The sequence below is a fragment of the Larus michahellis genome, chromosome 1 (assembly GCF_964199755.1).
Source record: "Larus michahellis chromosome 1, bLarMic1.1, whole genome shotgun sequence".
Classification (NCBI taxonomy): Eukaryota; Metazoa; Chordata; class Aves; order Charadriiformes; family Laridae; genus Larus; species Larus michahellis.
The window spans coordinates 223,558,074-223,579,369 of NC_133896.1; the positions used below are offsets into that span (position 1 = coordinate 223,558,074).

Genomic DNA, 21,296 nt, shown 5'->3' on the forward strand with positions numbered 1-21,296 from the left:
CATGGATGTGGCTTTCAATCAGTCAAAATTTGATATCTGGGCAATGGGAATTGCATGGATTGCAACTTGGAGCCCTTTGGCACGGAGTGTAACAGTGGCAGAGGTTTATTCTGACGGAGATTCCCATTTGTCTGGAAACTCAGTGTCTTCCCCGGGTTTTCCTAATAATGTAACATAGCGGTAGTCAGACCTTGAAAGTTGTAACAGCTAAGATTGCTCTAGTTAGTTCAAGCGTGAAATTTTTGGTTCACTTGTTTTTTATTTTTTCAGTGCTTCAAATGGATTTCAAACAGATTCTGAATTAAAATTTAGTTTGAAAAATTTCCTGAGGAAAAGAGGGTATGTTTTTTGGAGAAATTTCAATTCAGGCTCCCGAAAATTTCATCCCAAGATTTTGAGGCTGAGATATGATGTGCTGATGTATGATATAATATTTAGACTGCAATATTTTTAAACCATGAGTGGCAGCTTCTAGGCTGATCCAAGCATATTTTTCTTATTTTGTGGATGAAAATAGCTCCTGTTTGAATTGTAATGAAGCAGACATAGTCAGTCATAAGAGGCAAAAAGAGAGAGAAGAGATAAGGGGGAAAAACAGCTGTTCCTTGCAGAAAGCAGAGCACACAGTGTGATGGTAGGAAACTGTTTCCAAAATATTTCATTATGGCACAGTTTGGGACTGTCTGATGTGAACACTAATTATAGCCACTGGTGGTCTGGGGCTGAATCCAGTCCAGTGGAAAAATCTACCTTGCTTATCATGTTTTTCTCATAGGAGACAGGGAATGGCATTTAACGGCATGTGAGCCTGGACACCAGAATTTTATTCCTGGTGCCTGTGCAAGGCAGGCACTTGGTCCCTCAAGCTCCTATTACTGTACCCGTGTAGGGCTTGAGGGGGAGAAGAAATGCTCCCAACTGGCACCGGGATGGGTGAGCATCTTTGTCTAAGTTGAGTAAGATAAAACAAAAAAATAGTGATTTATACGATAAAAATTTCTAGTGGTTCACCTGAGGGTGAGTGTTGTCTCACTAGAGCAAGGGATCCCCACTCCTGAACGAAAGCTGTCAGTCCTATCACTTCTGCAGCTGTATACAGAGCAATGCCCAGTTCTGCAGTCACGCAGTGGTAGACTAACTTCTTAAGAGGGCAAGATAACACATGAAAAACCAAACGAGTAGTTCATTTGTTTTGACAGCCATAGTTTGTGTTTAATTAGTTAGGAAATACTGCGTCATGCAGTAAATCCAGCTAGAATAAAACATCACTGCCACACTGAGCTGATAAGCTTTAATCTCAGTGAGATTCGTGAGTTGCTGTGGATAAGTGTCTGTGATAAAGTGCAGAAATCGATGTGCATCTTTTTTCTGTTGCCTAGTATTGTGCTCTTCACATCTGTATGAAGGAATTATGCACAGTACCACAAACCTCCAACGTATCTTGGACATGGCTAACACTATCTGACTTTGCTGGTAATGATTCTTTCCTGTTGAACGATCATATCTACCAGCCTGGGTAACAGATTGAAAGTGCAGCTCAGCCCTTTTGCTTAAACTAATAGTTACTTTCAGTGATTTTAACTGATTTAGAAGATGATAATCTATCTTGTATTGTTTCAGAAGAGTACTTTTGGCTTCTACTGGGTACCTACTGGCTTCTGTCTTTTGGGAATGTGGTAGAAGAAACCTAAGTGAGTCCTACATCATCACAGGCAGAATGGCCGACAGTTAAAAAAAACCTTTAGCTGCCTAATTTCTTTCTTCTGCCTCTCTCTGATACTGCAAAAGTAAATAAAAGGGGATTCGTACGAACTAAGCCTCTAATCTCCAAGCAGGAAGCTTTCCCTTGGGACTACAATTGTGTTTTCTGAGCTCACCCTTCTTTCGGAGGTTCCCACCTCAGTGCCTGAACAGCTCTGCTGTTTGTGTCCAGGTCAGAGCTTGATCTAAAGAAGGATGCCAGGTTCCTCTTGATTTTCCCGTAACAGGTTACAGGCTGGAACAGCAGAGTTTGCTGCTGAAGCAACTGAGGAACCTTGAAGTTAGGTTGGGGACCTCCAAAAGAAGCAGCTGAGAGCACGGACCACTGGGCATCTAAAACCAACAGTGGGAGAATTGGAAAGGAGGAGCATTGGTTGCACTGTGAAGATTTGGGAGAAATTTAAAGGGCAGAGAGGAAAATATTGGTAGGATTTTTAAGACTTGCTTAGTACATATCTGTGGGAGAGACAGTGTTTAGGGCTGTTTTTAACACTTTGCTGGTGGCTCAGAACAGTTTATTACCTGCTTTAAAGGAAAGCAAACTTTCTTTTCTACAGGAAGGTGGAGGGAGATGCTTATGTTTAAAGGGTTGGTGTATGTAAGCTTGGAAAACGGAGTGTGTGTGATTTGGGCCATTTAAAGACACATTCCAGAAAAGATAAACATACAGTGGTTAAATTACTGTGTGAGATGCAGGGCTGAGATATTAGAAAGGTAAGAGAAACTTTGGAACATCTGCTCTATCTCCCAGGCCAAGGTGGCATGACTGAGACATTTTGGGGTGCAGTCCTGGCTAGAAATATCATAGTAGCAGCTCTTGTAGCAGAAATATACAGTCCTTATCTTACCTGGGATACAGAGTTATGTGAGAATGCGGAGAGAATGAATTAGCCCTGTATTTTGGACTCTTGCAAAAGGGCTGTGTAGCATATGGGAGAATAGCTCCTGGACCTTAAGGTAAGATTTGCTCAATTTATTTATAACCTTCCTAGTCCCTACGAAATGAACTGGTAAGACAGCTGGAAGCAGAAGGTCCAGATGCCTCTCTACACGGGTTGTGCGGCTTTGACTCCAGCTGTGTAGTGTTCGGCATCCTTCTTTGTGGAGTCGCTTCCGATAATGTCTGGTTTGTTAGCCCTACTTTTAAATGAGGGTAGAATATATCTTGGTGAGTACTGCTGAATCACAATAGCCTACATGAAATGGTTTTCATTTCACTAGGTAATGAATACTTTTGCTCTCTCCTTCTACATATTTCAGAACGTCAAGATTCATTCCAACACATATCCACAGCTTGCCTGAGTTTTCTTAATTGAAGAACACCCCATGCAAAAAGTCATTTAGGACTCTAACAGATGCATTGCTTTATTTAGGCAAAAGCAGTCTTGTTATCTGTCATTTTGCAGCTGATGTGAAAGCGCTGAATGGAGCTTTGGCATTATCTGTTTGACAATGATTTGATGCAATACTACACTGTGCTATAAATTAGTGTCAAGAAGGAAAATGCTAATGATAGGGGCCCCTCTATGCACTGGTGACTTAAATAGCATGTTTCTTTAAAATTCAACAGTGACTCACTCTCTTTTAAATAAAACCCCTCTGAGCTCTTTAAATAATGCCATGTAGCTCTAGTGCATATTTCCTTTGATTCTGAGTACTTCAGTGTTTACTTGAATAACTATCCAAACAAGCTTTTGAGCATTGTACCGAATAATACCTTGAAACATATTACTTTCTGCAACAAGATTTTTTTTTTAAAGAAGAGTTTGAATGTTAAGTAAAATGGTTGGGCTCTGTTTGCTCGTGCTCTGCAGTAAGCAGAATTGGAGCTGAAAGTGGCTTTCTGTTCTTCCTTGCAGATGATTACCAAGAGGTAACAGGCACAAACGTGAGCATAGGAAGTTCCATCTCAACATGAGGAGGAACTTCTTTGCTGTGAGGGTGGCAGAGCCCTGGCACAGGCTGCCCAGAGAGGTGGTGGAGTCTCCGTCTCTGGAGACATTCCAACCCCGCCTGGAGGCGTTCCTGTGCCACCTGCTCTGGGTGACCCTGCTCTGGCAGGGGGTTGGATGGGATGATCTCCAGAGGTCCCTTCCAACCCTATGATTCTATGATTCTATGCTTCTATGATATCAGACATAGGTGAAGTCCTGAGCAGCATTTTAAATTTACTCAGCACATTTCAGAACTCTGTTTTGTTTTCTTTCATGCAACCAAGTGGGCATTGATTAGAGAGAATTTCCCATGATCGATGGAATGAATTTGCTCTTGGATTCCCAGACCCTTCAGGCAAACGCTGACAGAGCACTGCTGAACTCACTGGCACCACCACAGTTTCACCACCCTAGGATTCAGACACGTAGATTTAGGAGTGTCGTCTTTGCTGCAGGTTTAAGTGTTGAACGCTGCTGATGACATGAAAGATTTTCTCCAGGTTTCAAATGAAATTCTCTAGTTCTTTATATCTAGGTAAATTTGTCAACAGCAATAGCAGCTTTGTGCTGCCTTTTTCATTCCTAGGCACACGTATCGGGCACTCTCAGTGCTCTTCAGGATTGAAAACATTTCCAAGACACTGCTATTGAAAAAGACATCTCTATTGATGATGGCCTGTTATGTTCTGCTGGTAACTCTACCGCAGGTATTATCTACACATAGAGGGATATAAAGAAGTGGAAACAGAGTCCTCAAAAAGAAGAAAATACACCTTGTCTTTTAGGATGTGTAATAGCAGGGTACACTCCTTACTTTTCAGAACAAACCACAGATTTTAGAGCAATATCTTCCAAAACTGGGCCTTAACAGGTGACAAACGAATCCTTCCCAAGCCCAAGATCTTCCCGTCATCTATTGCTTCATCTTGGAGATGGCAAATAAGCTCTGCAGCAAAAATCAGGAAAAGTAGTAATGATCTCAAAGAGGAAGAATGTCCTCCTATTGAGGACATCTTATGAAGAATGTCTCTTTTAGCTGGCCCAGAAGTTGTTATAACAGGCTTCTAACCTGAACACCTCAGGTCATTCAGGCATACAGACAGAGGCTGTAGAAAAGGACATTTCAGGGAACCATCACTTAAGCTGATAAAGGATTTATCATTTTAAAATAGCATCCTACTCTGCGCCTGGAAAGAAACTGGAAGATACCATCATTAACTGATCATAGATATAAAATATCTTGTAATGGAATGTCCATTTCTGTACCGATTCAAAGTCACTGAAAGAGAAGCATTAGTAATAATCTGACAGAAACAAATAATCGCTTTGGCGTAATCTATCCTGCAGGTATTACTAATAAAATCTTCCCTCAAGTCTACATTGTGGTTCACAAAAAAATGGAAGTACAAATTGCCCTTGTTCTATGCCAACTCCAGTTGTGAACAATGGCATATCTGGAAATATTTGTATTATCAATCCTAAAATCCGTGCATGCTTCAGTGAGGAATATCTAGCTATTTGTCACTTCCAGGCTAGACATACATAGCTGAGGAATGTAAAAACTCTCTCTCTGCCCTTTCATATAGGCAGAAATATTTGTTTATGCCAACAATTAAATAACCTAAATCATCCACATAGCGCCCATATCAAAAGTGAAAGGGATCAAAAGATGAAAACGAACCACTGGGCTGGGCGCACTTCTGCATGGTCTATGAAGCAAGACAGTATTTTCACTCCAGAGGTCTCCTTTCTCTTCAATGTTCCCTTTAATTTTTTTACACTGAACACACAAGTTGCCTTCATGATCACCAAATTCAAATAAATCCTTGGGAAGAAAAAAAGAAATATCTCGCAAGGGAGTATCTGTTCAGCGGCGGGAAGGGTAGCAAGAGTTGGAGCTGTGAGCACCTGAATTTGGTGGGGTTAGGAGGATGAATACAGAAAAAGGTATCAAGAAAGGTAAAGAAGAGAAGATAGATGAGGACAAAAAAGAAAGAAAGCAGGAAGAGATAATACCAGAAAGGAAAATCAAGGAAATAGGAGATAAAAAGGTATAACAGAAGAGTCATATGAAAGTGGCTCATGACGCCACTTGTGTTTATTATTCCATCTTGATTATGTAGCACTAGCAGCAACCCTGTTGTCTTACTGCTGTGACTAGAGGCAAAATACAGACACTATACAATTCATTCAAGGGAAAGAGATTGTAAATGGGTGCATTTGGGACAAGGCAATGAGTTATATTTCTTGTTCTGCTGTTTTTTTCTCCTAAGATTTTGTTTCTCTCCCTGTATTAATTGTACAGTTGACACAGCCAGTACCTCCAGCCTTGTAATTGTTTGCCCATTGCTCCGTCCCCTGTTTTTGCACAGCTTTTTGACTAAATCAAACCCAAAACTGTTAAAGAAGTGGGGGAGAGGACTCACTCCTCACCCAGTGCAGAGGCAAAGGGAATTAATATATTTCCCTCTGTCCTTCCACTATTAGCAGCTCTCAGAAGAACGTAATTGCTTCCCCACACTCCCACATTAGCAAACTTTACCTAAGGGTTTCACCAGACGATCCCCTTCTTTTCCACAGGTTCACCAGGCTGCTTGAGCGGCTTGCGGCTGAAGACGACTTTCCATCCCCTACGTGCATGCGGACCACGGTCGATGTGGTGAATGCGCTGCGTACGTTCCTTTCAGGCTTAGCAAGGATGATATAGACCTTGGGCACAAACATACAGCCGAGGGCCACCGTGGCACTCAGACTCACTGAGAAACACATGGTGATTATCTTGTAGTTGCTTCCAAAATATATTGGCACAAAAGCCAGCCAAATGATGCAGGTGGTGTACATTGTAAAGGCAATATACTTTGCTTCATTGAAATTAGCCGGGACATTTCTCGTCTTAAATGCGTAAAAGGTGCAACTCAAAATTAATAATCCATTATATCCAAGGGGAGTTACAACACCCAAGTTAGTGGTGTTACAAATCAGGTAGACCTCTCGGATGCTTGGGTAATCATGCATTATATCTGGTGGCTCCATTATGAAGAGGGCAACAATTATGCCTAATTGTATACATATCAAGATAAATGCAATAACCAGTTGGGCGCAGGCACTCATGAACCTAGGTTTCTTTGTACAAATTTTCTTCTTGCTTCCAGCCAGGATTCTTGCAATGCGGTTGGTTTTAGTTACTAGAGCAGAATAACTCATAGCTGGGGAGAGGCCGATGCCAATTCGTTGAAGGTAACAGTAAATCTGTTGAGGTTTTGCGATGAGACAGAAAGTGCACAAGTAACCCAAGCAGATGCCCGCTAGAATGATGTAGCAAAGTTCTCGGCTGGACGATTTGACCACTGGAGTATCACGGTACATTATGAATATAGCTGTAACAAACAAGGTGGCCAGCAGACCCAGACATGCAAAAACAACTGCTGCGATTGGTTCAGGATCACCCCATCTGAGATACTGGACTGGAATGAGGTCACAACCTACAGGAAGAGAAAAGAGAAGGTAAGCTGGAGTATGTAGGATCGAGATTCTTTAATGGTACAGTTACACGTTTTCCTGATATTACTATTCTTTTTGTCTTTCAGTAAAGTGCCATTATAATAAATATAGGCTAAGATTATGTTAATATAATGGCACAATAAATACTTTTCAGTGACAGCTCATTTCAGTAATACAGTTTATCTGCAGTATAAGACGATGACTGAAAAAATTGCCAAGCTGATTAAGATAAGTCACCTCATATCACAGTGGAATTTTCCATTTAAATTATATTAAATATAGTAATTTATGAACAAATTTCAGAATCAAGTTGCATTACCTTGGTGCAAAATGCCTCCAAGTTGTCTGTGTAACATATGCACTTAAAAGAGCAGATGTCAATCCTACTAATTACAGTGTACACTATGATGGATATTGGTACCTGTTTAACGATTATGGAGAGGAATCCTACAGATTCTAGCTGTCAAGAAAAAGCGAGTGCTTCTTTCTCAGATGTGCTGCCTATGTTCTAATGAAAGTTTTCTGGGATCAGAGTTGCAGATGACAGGTAATCTGGGATGGCACACCCTGCTCACTTCTTTATCTGTCATTCAGCCTTTTGAGACTTCTGAGGAATTAAAGCCTCATCTAACTAGTGAAATCAATAAATTAGCGTCACAGCTGGATTAAAACATTGCAACCCCATCTGAGGACACTTGGTTTTCAGTTTATATATGGGTTTAATAAGTCACTCTATGTACGCATGCTATGGAAAGGCAAAGATGCTTCTCATTCCACAGTGTGCAAAGCAACGGACAGGAGTAAAAGTTGGCAGAAAACTTGTTGCTGGTGTCCCTCCTCCATCCCTCCTTTCCTTTTGCACCGTGAAGCCTGGATAGCTCTGGGAGTGAAAAGGAATAAGAGGGGGGGACCTTGACGCTCTGGAGTGCAACGTCCTGACAATAGTAGACACGCTGGCACTGCCAGCCAGGGCAGGACTGCTGGAAGGAGATGACCGAGAGGAGGAAATGCAACTAAAAGCTTTTGTTTCCCCTATACTTGTATTAAGCTTGACTGCAAAATTTAAATGACCTCAAAATTTAGGATTGTTGTCATCAGGTTGCTGTCTGCTGGCTAGGTCAGATAGAAGGGTGTCAGCCTGACTCGGGGTGGGTGGTAGCAAGGCACTTCACCCCGTGGGGAGGGAGGGATGGGTGCTCACATCTGTGTTTTCAGCAGTGAGGGTACTCAGCACTGGGCATCTGGCCAAGCAATCCAAATTGATTAGGGAACCTGGACCCTCAATGACTTGATGAACTGGAGTAAATGTAGACATAAGGACTATAATTTGGGAATTTCTACAAGCAAGACCTACTCTTTGACTTTTCCTTTGTTTTTGGTGGAGCCTAAAGTTATTCCAAAGCTGTCACTGATATTCTTAGTAGTAAAAATCATTCCATGAAGTCGTATTGGTAGATATTGGGCTTAACTCATCTCACGGTATTTCTATATCCTATATCTCTAGACAATTAATATTATCTAAAAAAATACATAGACTGTGTGGAAAAATTATAGTTTATTCTTGCAGAAGAATCAGAAGGATTAGGGTCAATAAATCTTTGACATTGGTGCAGTAAAAGGATAGAAATTTGCAGTCACTCCAGTGTAACAGAATTGTGCTCTTGGTTACTAAATGCAGATTAGTTTGTGATCCGTATTTTAACTGCTTTGATGTGCAAAGTTTTCTGTTGCAATAATAAAGTTAATACCATTTCTTAATGTAACAAAGACATTTAGATTTTTAGGAAACTCTCTCATTAGGCATTACTTGATGATACGTACTTGACTCCTGTTGGTTTTAAAGGGTTCCCTTATTAGTGTGAGGGAGACTCAGTATTTCATTCTGACCTCTCAAGATTAATGTAGCACAGGAATCATATCATTAAAATCAACATTTTATACCAGTGAGAGTGGTGGAAAAAAAGCGAAAACCAGAAACCATACTCTGGTGTGTGCAGATATCCCTACGTGAGGTTCTTCCCCAAGAAGTTTTATGAGTAAGTGACCTCTAAATCTATTTCTGATTTTACTAAAATTTAATTAATGTTTTGGGGAAACAATTTGTTGCCAGCTTCTAATCCTACTATATATTTTTGGACAGGAAATTTGAAGAGAAAAGGTCTTTATCTGACAGCTGGCCTTTACAGGCAGACAATGATATAGGGGCTGAATTTTGCTCAGTTTCTAATGCAGCAGAGGTGAATCATAACCAAGCATTTCTCATTAGTTTCAGACTATTTCATGCCTTCCTCGCTTTATTACTCTTTTTACATTCTCTTAATAAAATACCTGAGAAAGGAGTTGAAAACTTGTCCCATTTCCCCCCCCCATCGCTGGGTATACTTTACAAGGAGAATGCTAAACTACGAAATGATTTATTGCTCAATTAAGATTTAAGGACTGCATAGTCTTCATAAAGCAATGATTGGTGAGGTTTTCATATAATAGCTTTGCAGCTAATGGTTTCTGACAATGGCACTTTGCAGAAAGGGACAACTAGATCAAGTAAAAAAAATACGGGAAAACTGCGCTGTGAGTGTTCAGGTTAGGTTGATGGCCAGGATTACATCAAGGCAAAAGCTGAAAAATGGTAAGAAGAGAAGAATTCATTCCTGTCCCCTAAATATGTGTATGCTCAATGGTCATTTGGACAAGAACATGCCCCACAGCCCACCTCTTACACTTCATCAACGTCTCCACGCACCTGGAAAGCCTTCTCTCCTGTCTGGCTCAGAAACTCCAAGTGGAACCAAGCCAGCAGCCTTGTCTTGTGGTCCCTGCAGTGTGCTGAGGCAATCTTTGGCTTGTGGAAAGGCTGTTAGGAGCTGGTCCAATTTGGAGCAGGTATAGCATTGTTCTACTCTGTGCTCAAGACTGCATTGCTTCTGGGACCAGAGCCCCAGCAAAATTGACATAAAACTGCCTCTCTGTTCTTCTGGCCAGAAACGTCGCCAGTGGGAGCAAGGTACTTGATATGCATGTGAATAACAAGACAAGCTGATATAAAAAATCAAAGTCCCATTTGACTTGCTGGAGAAAGGTTTTATGAAAGTAGTGTAAAGAGTCACCAAAAAATTACAGATAAGGCTGTACGAGGATTTTCTGGGACAGAAAAATAATCTAATATTTTGGAAAAACACCTGGCTGCTTCAGGAATGGGCAACATTGTGCCATAAATAAGGAGAGGAGAGTTCTTGAAGGCTTGACCACTGCCATAGGTCTATTAGTACCTGGCACTCTCTTTGTAAAGCTAAACTTGACACTTATTTCTGATCTTTCATATTGTTTTAAAATTAGTTCATATGGGAAAAGAGTTCACAGATGTGAAGCACTGTATTATAGTCTGGGTTTTCTGTGGATTTGATCATGACACTGTTTTAATTTGTTATGATAGCCTTGACGCCTAAGAGACCTTACCATGCCTTCAGCATCCATAAAACTGTATTAGTACTGAAAATCCCTTTCATGGTAGGCAATATAAAATATGTAATTAAACTAGTTCCAAAGGTAAACGTGACAGACTAAGGCTTGTGAATAGGATGTACTCTGGAAAGGGAAGGGAATTCAGTGAAAGCTTTTAAGTTGACATCATGAACTAAAGCTCAGTGAATCTGCACATGGAGACTAAAACTGGCAGAAAATTACTGCTGATTTAGTAAGTCTTAAGTATTTTTCAGTGGGATGTGGCATCCTAGGCAGTGAGTTAAACCCATTGACAAAAGACTTGGTTTTCTTGGCAAGTTTTCACAGACCCTTCAAAGAATATCAGGAGTCCAAACACCAAGATTGAAACCTAAACAGCAACCTAGACCCATATTAGTTGTGAAGGAGAGTGTCCACATGGGATTTAGCGCACGTCATTCAAAATGTGCCGATGTCACGCTGTTAGATGTTTTATATGAGTGCTTCTGAATGTTTCCCTATTTACAATCCCAAAAGATGGGAGAGGGAATATCTTGACTAGTTATTTGGGTTTTCACATATGGAGAGCTGAGATGCAAAAATGTAGGAGTCAGAATTAACATCTACATGAAGTTGTCAGGGTAGCTTTCATAATAACATTTTTAATTTTTTTATTTTTATTTTTATAAAACCACAAATCGTTACCCATACTGACACGTCAAAAGCGAGTCCTGGGTGAGAAAGCAGCCCTGTGACCACCACATGGAATACGGACCAACTGAAGTGAGAGAGGACTTCTTTAACATTTCAGAACTAAGTTCTGGTAGTTACCGTAAACTATTATGGTCACTGGTTCTTTGTCATGTTCTGGTGGGACCTTTCATAGTTGCTACAATAGCAGAGGTGACCATGTGCTGGCTTCTTAGTTGCTGCAGCTCCTAGGCTGGCATGTTTACTGAAATCATCGGTGAAGGTGGGTTTGCACAGTCAATGGATGCAGCTGAGAACTCTGCAGGTGTTTATTCTGCCACCTCTGCAGGGCAGGGGTTGGAACTGGTCATATCTTAAACTGCAAAAGCTGGGGCAGCTGTACTTCAGGAGCCTAAGTCCCTAGAAACTGAAATGTACTGTGCGTTGCAGTAAGAGGCAAGACCATGAATCTTAGAGTAATACATTAAAGTTACTCTGTGACCACATGGGGAATGAGTCCTTAATTACACAAATGTGCAGAATGACTGGAGCAACTGATGAATTGCAACAATCAGGTCCATCCTTATGTTAGCTCTAATGTTTTGATTTAAGTTTCACCAAAAAAATGCCGGCTCTGCGTGTTGTAAAAGTTTTGTTTGGAATATGTCATGTTCAGCAAACTTTCCATAATGTAAGGCACAACTACAAGTGGATCCTTCTGGCTTTGTTGGTGAGTCCCCCTTCATCCAGCCCAGGAGCCTCTGAGAGCTGTTCCTTGAGCTCAGCATTCTTGAGCCACCTCACTTGAGCCTGAAGCACTGTGTGGTTCCTGCTGGAGACTTGAGTTGTAAATGGACTGGAAGCTCAAGTCCACACCTTACCTGGAACAGGCATTTGAGGTAAGAAAAGTCCACAAACCCAGCAACAAGGGAGGGGAGAAAATGACAGCCAGAGATCCCGGTCATTATATTGCCACCTGAACCCTTCACTCATCCTCATCTGCTTTCTCCAAGAGGGCGATGTGCGAGTGACTTATGGAAATGTTTGCATTTCATTTGGAATAAGAAACAAAGAGTAAGAAATAAAAAGGAAAGAGAAATACAGGGCACAGAAAATCAGGGTGAAAACTGGACATTTTCTCTGCTGATGTGCATTTATAACACTTGAAAAAAAAAACCCAAGATAAAAATTGTGTCATCCTTCTGCCGTCAGTCTGAATTACAGCCTTACCAATTATGGTCAAAGGCAAGATCCCAGTGATGTTTCAGCAGCAAAATCGATGTCAGCACAGGCTAAATTGTGTTCTGCCTCGTGCTCATAACTGTCAGACGATTGCTGACATTACCAACGGCTGTAACTTTATTGCAAGTAAAAACACAGGAAAACAGTTTCATGGCAACAAGTAGCCACCATTTGAAAATACTTCAGGCGAGGTATGGATGATATTTCTTGCTGGGGAAGGGCAGGACCCAGTCTTACGAGACACCGAAGCCTCAGACCCCCGTGGCTTCTGCCGCAGCCCGGATCAGCGCGCTGCAGGAAGAGCAGACCAAGCCCTTGTGGGGATCTGCTGAGATCCGACACCGAGCATCGCCCCTGCCCTTGGTCCCATGGGTGGTTGGCATGAGCCGTGGCAGATATTGCCTGGAGCCAAGGCAGCAGCGGCTCCCGGTGCCGTCCGCTCCCTGCGGCTCTCACTGACGGTAGGAGCAATGCCCTCAGGGTGAGGGAGGCAGCCATCCTCGCTTCTCAGTGAGGAATCCAGATCGGTACAAGCCAAATGGGACACAGCATCAGTGCTGTCAGAGCTCTTTGGAATGGCTGTTGTGTCACATAGAGGCAGGGTGCCCTTTTTTTCAGTCCTTCCCATTCAGGCTCTTGTCTGGCTCTCTCAGACAGGCAGACAAGATCGGGACGCTGCTCTCCTGGGTTTACTGTACCTTATTTCGTGAAAACATTTTTGTAACTATAGTAAAAATATATATTTCTGACATTTAGTCTTATCCTTGAATGGCAAAGAAAACATTTTAAGAGCTGTGAAATATTTCAGTTCCTATTTTCATGGGAATCCAATTAAGAAAATCAAATAGCCAGCGTATTTGGAGTACACAGAGAATGAGAAAAATGTCAATACAGCCTGAAGATAATCCAAGTGTCACTGAAATTAATATCATCTACTTTCCCTGCAGTCTCCGAGGTCACTAGACAAAGCTTTGTTTCTGTTATTGTTGTATGCTGTCCCTGAATCACAGAAAGAGAGAATAATTGCCTCTTTCCCACCTCAAAAATGTCCTTAAACCAACACTTGCGATAACTGGACCAAGATGTGCCTACTTCCTGTGAAAAGGCTCTGAGATGCTGAACAAAACTTATCTGGTCTTTCCAAAGCACCCTTTCTAAATGCAGAAGGCCATAACCTCAAAGGCATTTGGGTTTTTGAAGAATCAAAAAGCTGTTCTCATCAAGCTGCTGAAAACTTTATTTAATTTAGTTTTGATCCTCAGGGTTAAGAAAATCCTTTCATTTGTATCTAAACATGCCTGGCGTCTATTTCTCTTTCCTCCAATGTGAATATAATGTGAAGAAGGGCTTTGAGGAATAGTGGAGGGGTTGGCATATACTTCTGGACTTCAGTCTGTGAGTTTCTCCTGCTCTAATTGAGTATGTGACTCAGCCACGCCGGCCATACTAATGTATGAAGTGGTGCTATGACCTATGGGTTTTGCTAAGACAATGCATGGGGAAGAAGTGGAGCTACAGTAGATTGGAAAGCGTGTTTTGATACTAAACAAGGAGGAAGAAAATGACTTGGGGTGCACGTTGGGATGGTACAGATGAATTTGGAGAAAAGGAAGAGAATGACTGATTTCTTGTGCAAGGAGGAACCTGGTCCCTGGAGAATGTTGCATGCATACGCAATGAAACTGGAATTTGTGGGAAAATAAAATATGGGCAGCTAAATATTCCCTTTCTTGCCTCAGCTTCACTTCTAGATGGAGATATTTTCCAGCAACTGATTTGATCAAGAGAAACTCTTCCTCACACTTGTCTTTCCCGCTACCTTTGGACTTCCTGTACCTTTCTGTACTTCAGAACTCCAATGTCTTCGGTTCTGAGAATAAATTTGTTTTTGTTTTCCTACATGTGTTGCATCCCTTCTGTCCTCTCCCCTCCTGCATCTGAATTCTGATATCCCACAGGTGACTGAAAAAAAGCATTAATCTTCTTTTCTGTGAACAACATCACTGCCATTTCACATTTTATACAGTGAAGTTTGTGGCAAAAGACTGATTCTGGTCATTCAGCATAAGAAAGATGGAGCAATGTTTTGTTGTGTGAGCCAAGAAAGGGTTCCAAAAATGTTCTTATCCAAGTTCAGATCTCTGGCAAACAGTGAGGTGCAGCTTCACATTGAAAGCCTTCTCAGGCGTGTGGCTGATATATTTACAGGACTCTCATCTGAAGGTGATCATGCAAGGGAGACTTATTCCAAAGAGCTTTTTATATGTGTAGCCTTGTGGAGCTGACATTACCTAAGACATGGCTTTATCAAGCAGCAGAGAGACACAGACTGCCGCAGTGTCAGATGTAGGGACACTTCAAGGAGACTGGTGTATGCTTTATAAAACTGAAGGGAAATTTCCTTGCCAGAATAAAATTACATCTCCCTCTCCATGCTTTTAATTCACATTTATTACTAAATCTTATGTTGTAAACAAGACTGAGAGGCAGCTTTTTACAAGCTGCAAAAGTTGCGGCTATAAATTTGATCATTAAAAATACTGCTCAATATATTCTATGATAACCTGGGAACACATTTTTTAAAATCTGTTTTCGGTACAAAGATAAATAAGACAAGATCCAGCCATCATGTGAATAGTAAGTTAAGTGGGGACTACACAGCCATGAAGCTATGGTGATGGGTGTCCTCCACCAGGAGTGCATATTGTATCAGCTGTGCTCATGGAGGCCAAGGGTTCGGTTTCCAAACAGTGCCTGCTGAATTTGCGCCTGGCTGAGGAACAAGGGTTAGATCTCCTGAGGAACATGGCTTGGCACTGATGTCATTTTGTATGCATATTGACTTTGGTCCCTTCAAAGCCATAAAATGCACTTCTAAAGCCAGATGAATGGTTTGTAAAATGTAGCAGCTTGTGTAATACATAAAGCAGTTGGCTTTACTAAAAAGACAACTGCTTTCCTTTAAAGAAATCAGAGCGGGGAGGAAAATCAATGACTTATCCTATAGGAGCTTTTGAGGTGCCACTCCATCCTGCTTTTCCATCCTGAGGGCAAAGACCTTCAGGGGGTAAATCCTCCCAAAAGCCCACAATTATGCCTTGCCTGAGGCATGGAGACCTGTGTGCCCTGGGGACCCAGCTCAAAGCACAGAGTCCAAAGGCCAACCTGATGGCTGTTCGCTCCATTTTGCCTTACATATGGTGGTTTAGAGGCTAATTACCCAAACTTCACCAGGTCAAGGGGCAGTTCTCATCACAGAACTGGTCCCTTGTTGGTCCGACGAGGCACTCGGAGCAAATCCCCTCCTAACTGAATTATAGTAACCCCTTGTCCAGCTGGTCTACATTGGGTAAAACCTCAGGTGCTCACTGAAACAGAGATGTGAGCCGTTAGCAAGATCCAAGGTGTTTGACGAGTTGACCATTTGCACTAGTTGACCTTGATAAACTGACCAGCCTGGTGCAGTGGCCTGGTCCCTGCAAAGTGGGATGTGGAGGCTTCTTGGTGGCCCAGCTGGGATGTGAACCTGAGCTTAATGAGGTTTAATAGGGCCAAGTGCTGAGTCCTGCATTTTGGTCACAATCACCCCAAGCAACACTACAGGCTTGGGGCAGAGTGGCTGGAAAGCTGCCTGGCAGAAAAGGACCTGGGGGTGCTGGTGGAGCCAGCTTAACATGAGCCAGCAGTGTGCCCAGGTGGCCAAGAAGGCCAACAGCATTCTGGCTTGTATCAGGAACAGCGTGGCCAGCAGGAGCAGGGAAGTGATGGTGCCTCTGTACCCGGCACTGGTGAGGCCTCACCTCGAGTGCTGTGTTCAGTTCTGGGCCCCTCTGTACAAGAGGGACATTGAGGTGCTGGAGCGTGTCCAGAGGAGAGCGACCAGGCTGGTGAGGGGTCTGGAGAGCAGGGCATATGAGGAGAGGCTGAGGGAGCTGGGCATGTTCAGCTTGGAGAAGAGGAGGCTGAGGGGAGACCTCATTGCCCTCTACAACTCCCTGAAAGGAGGGTGTAGAGAGGTGGGTGTTGGCCTCTTCTCCCAGGTGAATAATGACAGGACCAGAGGAAATGGTCTGAAGCTGCGGCAGGGGAGGTTTAGATTAGATATTTGGAAGAATGACTTGACTGCAAGAGTGGTCAGGCACTGGAACAGCCTGCCCAGGGAGGGGGTTGAGTCACCATCCCTAGATGCGTTTAAGAAACGTCTGGATGTGGCACTTCAGGGCATGCTCTAGTGGCAGAGATTGTAGGTTGTTTGGTTGGACTCGATGACCTCAAAGGTCCCTTCCAACCATGAAGATTCTATGATTCTATAAATTATACTGCATCCTCAGTACTCTGCTCTGGGGGGCACATGGGCCAGGTCTCTTTTTCTCCCCTTCCCCATTCACCTGGCACAAGAAAGCTTTCCCTGGATGAGGTGACTTTGCTGGCTGGTTGCTGAGTGCCGGGGGAGGCAGAGCTGGGGGAGCACGGCTGGAGGAGCACTTGCAAATCCATTTTATTGCTGTTTCAGTTTTCTCAGTCAAAAGTCTTTTTCTCAGGGAAAGTTTCATGTTTGACTTTTTCTGAAAAATACCCCATCAGTTTCAAGGCTAAATGATATTTTGCAGTAACTGGTTAACCTAGTTCATATACTTCAGCAATGCAACATTCCTTACCAAGGAAGGATTAACTTTATATATAGTAATCTGTCTATAGGCCAAGCTTTGCCTGACAATTGTTCATTTATAAAAATTCATCCAACAAACTTTTTCCCTTTGTCTTCCCTCTCTTTCACCTCAAAAATTTCTCCCCTCATCCACAGAAACTATATGCACACCAAGTCTGTGTGCTCTTCTGGAAAAAACCTGTCTCTTCTCCTCTTGTCTGTACAGAGCCTGGCACAATGAGAACCTGATCCCTGAACAGCGTTTTGAAGTGGTGTGCGTTCTGAGCGTTTGAATACTTGAATTCTGTTTATTAGTCATAAAGAAGAGAGGCTGCGGGATACAAGTGTCAGAGTAATTTATCTCTAAAGTAGGCAAATTGGTACTCTGCAAGAGCATAGAGATCCATGCCATGGCAAGGAGCACATGAACCCTGTATTCTAGCAGGCTCTAGCGAATGAAGGACTAATGCAAAGCTAAGTCTGTTTGGAGCACACGCACTTTTAGCAGCAGTAACTACAGTAACTAGTTCACAACTTTTTCAGATTAAAAAAGAAAATATTGCATGACTCTTGTGTACCTGCTTGGGGAGAAAATAAAACTGAAATTTGACGTCCTTTAATAATTTCTCTACCTGTTTGGGGAAGGACAAGATCTGCACCACCAGCTAGGTGTTAGGACAGGGTTGAATACAAAACCAGGAGTAATTTTTTTTATTTCCAGATCTAGTAACTCAGGTCTTTAGAAAGCAGCTGAATTACACCAATGATTCCTTAATCAGCTTGAGAGGAGAAAGCAGATACCAGCCGCAGTTCAAATGTCAGCTTTATCACTGAGTTCGATCTGACCGAAACAGTCCTCATACTCCCTTGTATCTGGCATTTGTTTCCTCAGCTCAGCAGATGAACTTTTTCACTGACAACATAAGCACAGCCACAACGCATTTACCTGTGAGGTCTTCGTTGGGCCAGGAGCCGAGCTGGCAGGCTTTGCATGTGTATTCATCAGACACATACTCATTCTCTTTACAAGGAGTGCAGGTCCAACAGCAACTCACTTCTCCTTTACGGATCACCTGAGACAAAAATTGACATTTGGTTTAGCAGCATAAACGTACACTCATGCTACCCCAGTTGCTAATTCAATTTTTTGATTTTTTTTTGATCGAGGGTTTTTTAAATTTTGTTTTAAAGGGAGTTCCTTTTTATGATATGTTTGCTTATACAAAATATAACAGAAGGTCTCGGTTCTCCCGTCATGTGTGTACCAGAAGAAAGAAACTATCAACTCCACAGAAGTATAAGGGGTAGTACAAATTGCAATAAAAGATTTTTTCCCCTCTTAGAATTAGCAAAACTCAAAATTTCATGGTTGGCAATCATAGAATCATAGAATCATAGAATCATAGGGTTGGAAGGGACCTCTGGAGATCATCTAGTCCAACTCCCCTGCCAGAGCAGGGCCACCTAGAGCAGGTTACACAGGAACATGTCCAGGCGGGTTTTGAATGTCTCCAGAGTTGGAGACTCCACCACCTCTCTGGGCAGCCTGTTCCAGTGCTCTGCCACCCTCACAGCAAAGAAGTTCCTCCTCATGTTGAGGTGGAACTTCCTATGCTCAAGCTTGTGCCCATTGCCTCTTGTCCTGTCCCCGGGCACCACTGAAAAGAGCCTGGCCCCATCCTCCTGACACCCACCCTTTCAGTATTTATAAGTGTTGATAAGGTCCCCCCTCAGTCGTCTTTTTTCCAGACTGAAGAGACCCAAATCCCTCAGTCTTTCTTCATAAGAGAGGTGTTCCAGTCCCCCAATCATCTTTGTAGCCCTTTGCTGTCCCTCTCCAGCAGTTCCCTGTCCCTCTTGAACCGGGGAGCCCAGAACTGGACACAGTACTCCAGGTGCGGCCTCACCAAGGCCAATGTACCTACACAAGCCAGTGCATGATACTCAAGGCATATAATTCACTCCACTGTGGTCGATGCAGGGAACCACGTCAACAGCGTTATTTCCCTGAGGGTTCGTTACCTAAAGATTTTTTGGTGCTTATTTTTCATCTAACTGTAAGTGATTTTTTAAAACTGATTTTTTCCAGAAATGAAACTGAACAAGCCTTTTCCAGAATTATTTAATTACTGCATTTCTAATTGACATTTAAGAGTGAGAATGTTATCTTTATCCATTTTAACATCTGACCTGATTTCTCATTTTATAATTTACTGCCAAATGTTATTGCATGCTCATGATTGAGAAGCAGATTTTTCAAGATCCTTATTTATCGTCTGAGCAGTGAAAACATCTGTGCTTCTTGTCAATAAGTCTTTCTTTTGAAATAAAGTATTCCCAGTTTCGCTGCTCTTCCCAAACAATTTATAAATGAATACTCCCTATTATAGCATAAGAAGTAAGTTTGACTTATGTATCATTTGCAATGATGAATTTAGAAGGTGTCTTCGAAACCAAATGTCTTTATTGCAATTTTAATAAATAAAGGAGTGTAATCAAAAAGAACTGGATTGTTCTTTGCAATGGTGTAGTGAAAAAAGTGTAAATTGTATCATTTTCATCAACAATATGGGGACCTGAAAACTTCAATTTTTTGTTTTGTTTTTAAGATTGTAGAGTATGAAAAGAAAAAAAGCCACACCTGAATAGCTAAACTGGTAGAAAGGCCATGGGAGCATAAGTGATTTGCTCTGCAAGTGTTGAGACTAGAGCTACTTGCAAAACAGAATATCTGTCCTCCAGAAGAATTCACTTTTTGGGATTTCTTTCATTTTGAACTAGAATGAAAAGTTGAACAAATGACAAAATTTCTTGTGTCTGGGAAAAATCAATTCTTAGAAAACTTGTACCAAATTTTGGACATATATTTTCATAAACTTGATGCATTATAAAGATCCATACTTTTTCAATGTGTAAAATACTCAAGAAAAAAATTGGTAAAATAGAAACCATATGTTATTATCAAAATGCCTACATTTTTTATCAAAACAGTTCGTTTACACTTTTCTTTTAAATGTCATCAAATCAACATCTATAAATTACTTGGAATTTGACAAATCTATCAGAAAACTGATACACTGATTATTTTTTACCCAGCACTAACGGGGGGTTAATCCAGAGAAGGATTATGTATCCTTCTCTAGCAATCAAAATGATTGTTCTCTACTACTCAGAATCAGGTCAGACTTTTTGTATTAAATTGCTTAGTCAGCTATTTCTTCATCCTTTTATCTTTCATTTCTTGAACAATTGTTTGTTGTAGCTCTTAACTGTAAAACGAACTATCCCTTTCAGCAAAAATAATTATCTTGAAAACAAAAATTATTTTCCCTTCCCCTTGTCACCTGGGCAATCCTTTGAATGTGTATTTATTTAAATAATCATATGTCCGCGCTATTTCAAATGAATAGAGTTGGGTCGTGTTTGGATTTTATCTAGTTCTTCAGATGGAGGTACCAAATATTAATGAGTGTTGAATATCATTGCACTGAATGTTTCAAATTCCTCCATAGCAACTCAATCCCACAGAATTCTGCAGGAAAACCACCATGGAGATTGGCAGAGTCAAACTCTCCCCACCATCTGTGAAGACCATGAAGATAAAGGACTGTGAAGTAAACTTTGAGATTCATAATCAATAACCTAATGAGGAGCATAAAGAATATTTCAGACGCCAGATTTCAAGCATGTGTCTAAGTGTGTGATGAATGGCCTTCATAGTGAAGAATCCTCATGGGAGAATCCTTGAAAGAATGGGCAGAGAGTGGAAGGAAACTGCGTTAATGAAGATCACAAGATACTTCCCATCACTTGTGTTGTGGCAGCAGATCATAAAGGAGCTCAGAGATGCCCAGGTCTGAAGTTATTATCTGTTTGTCCATGTCTATCCTCTCACTTATTTGACTTTGTCGCTGGAGTAGGCTAACATCAGACCCTTGTTCTGATGTTGATGGAGTAATTCATCCCACCTTCTTTTTTGTATCTGCAGAAGGTATGTTCTTGTCTGAACCAACTGTCCTATATGGGTGCATTTTACTGTCGGTGAAGAGAAAGAAGAGTTTCTACGTCCATTTCTGGAG

General features: G+C 41.7%; 1 protein-coding gene across 11 annotated transcripts in view; it reads right to left on the minus strand.

Annotated features, from left to right (window-relative positions):
• Nucleotides 1-21,296, minus strand: part of GRM5 (glutamate metabotropic receptor 5) — a 290,564-nt gene that overhangs the window by 19,877 nt on the left and 249,391 nt on the right. For all 11 annotated transcript variants that reach the window (XR_012585219.1, XM_074572515.1, XM_074572508.1 and 8 more), the window contains 2 exons: nt 18,164-18,290; nt 6,238-7,177 (listed from right to left, as the gene is read on the minus strand). Coding sequence is in view for 10 of the 11 variants with exons in the window: in XM_074572515.1 (XP_074428616.1) it covers nt 6,238-7,177; nt 18,164-18,290 (1,067 nt within the window). In the remaining variant the exon portion in view is untranslated. The remainder of the gene's footprint in view (nt 1-6,237; nt 7,178-18,163; nt 18,291-21,296) is intronic.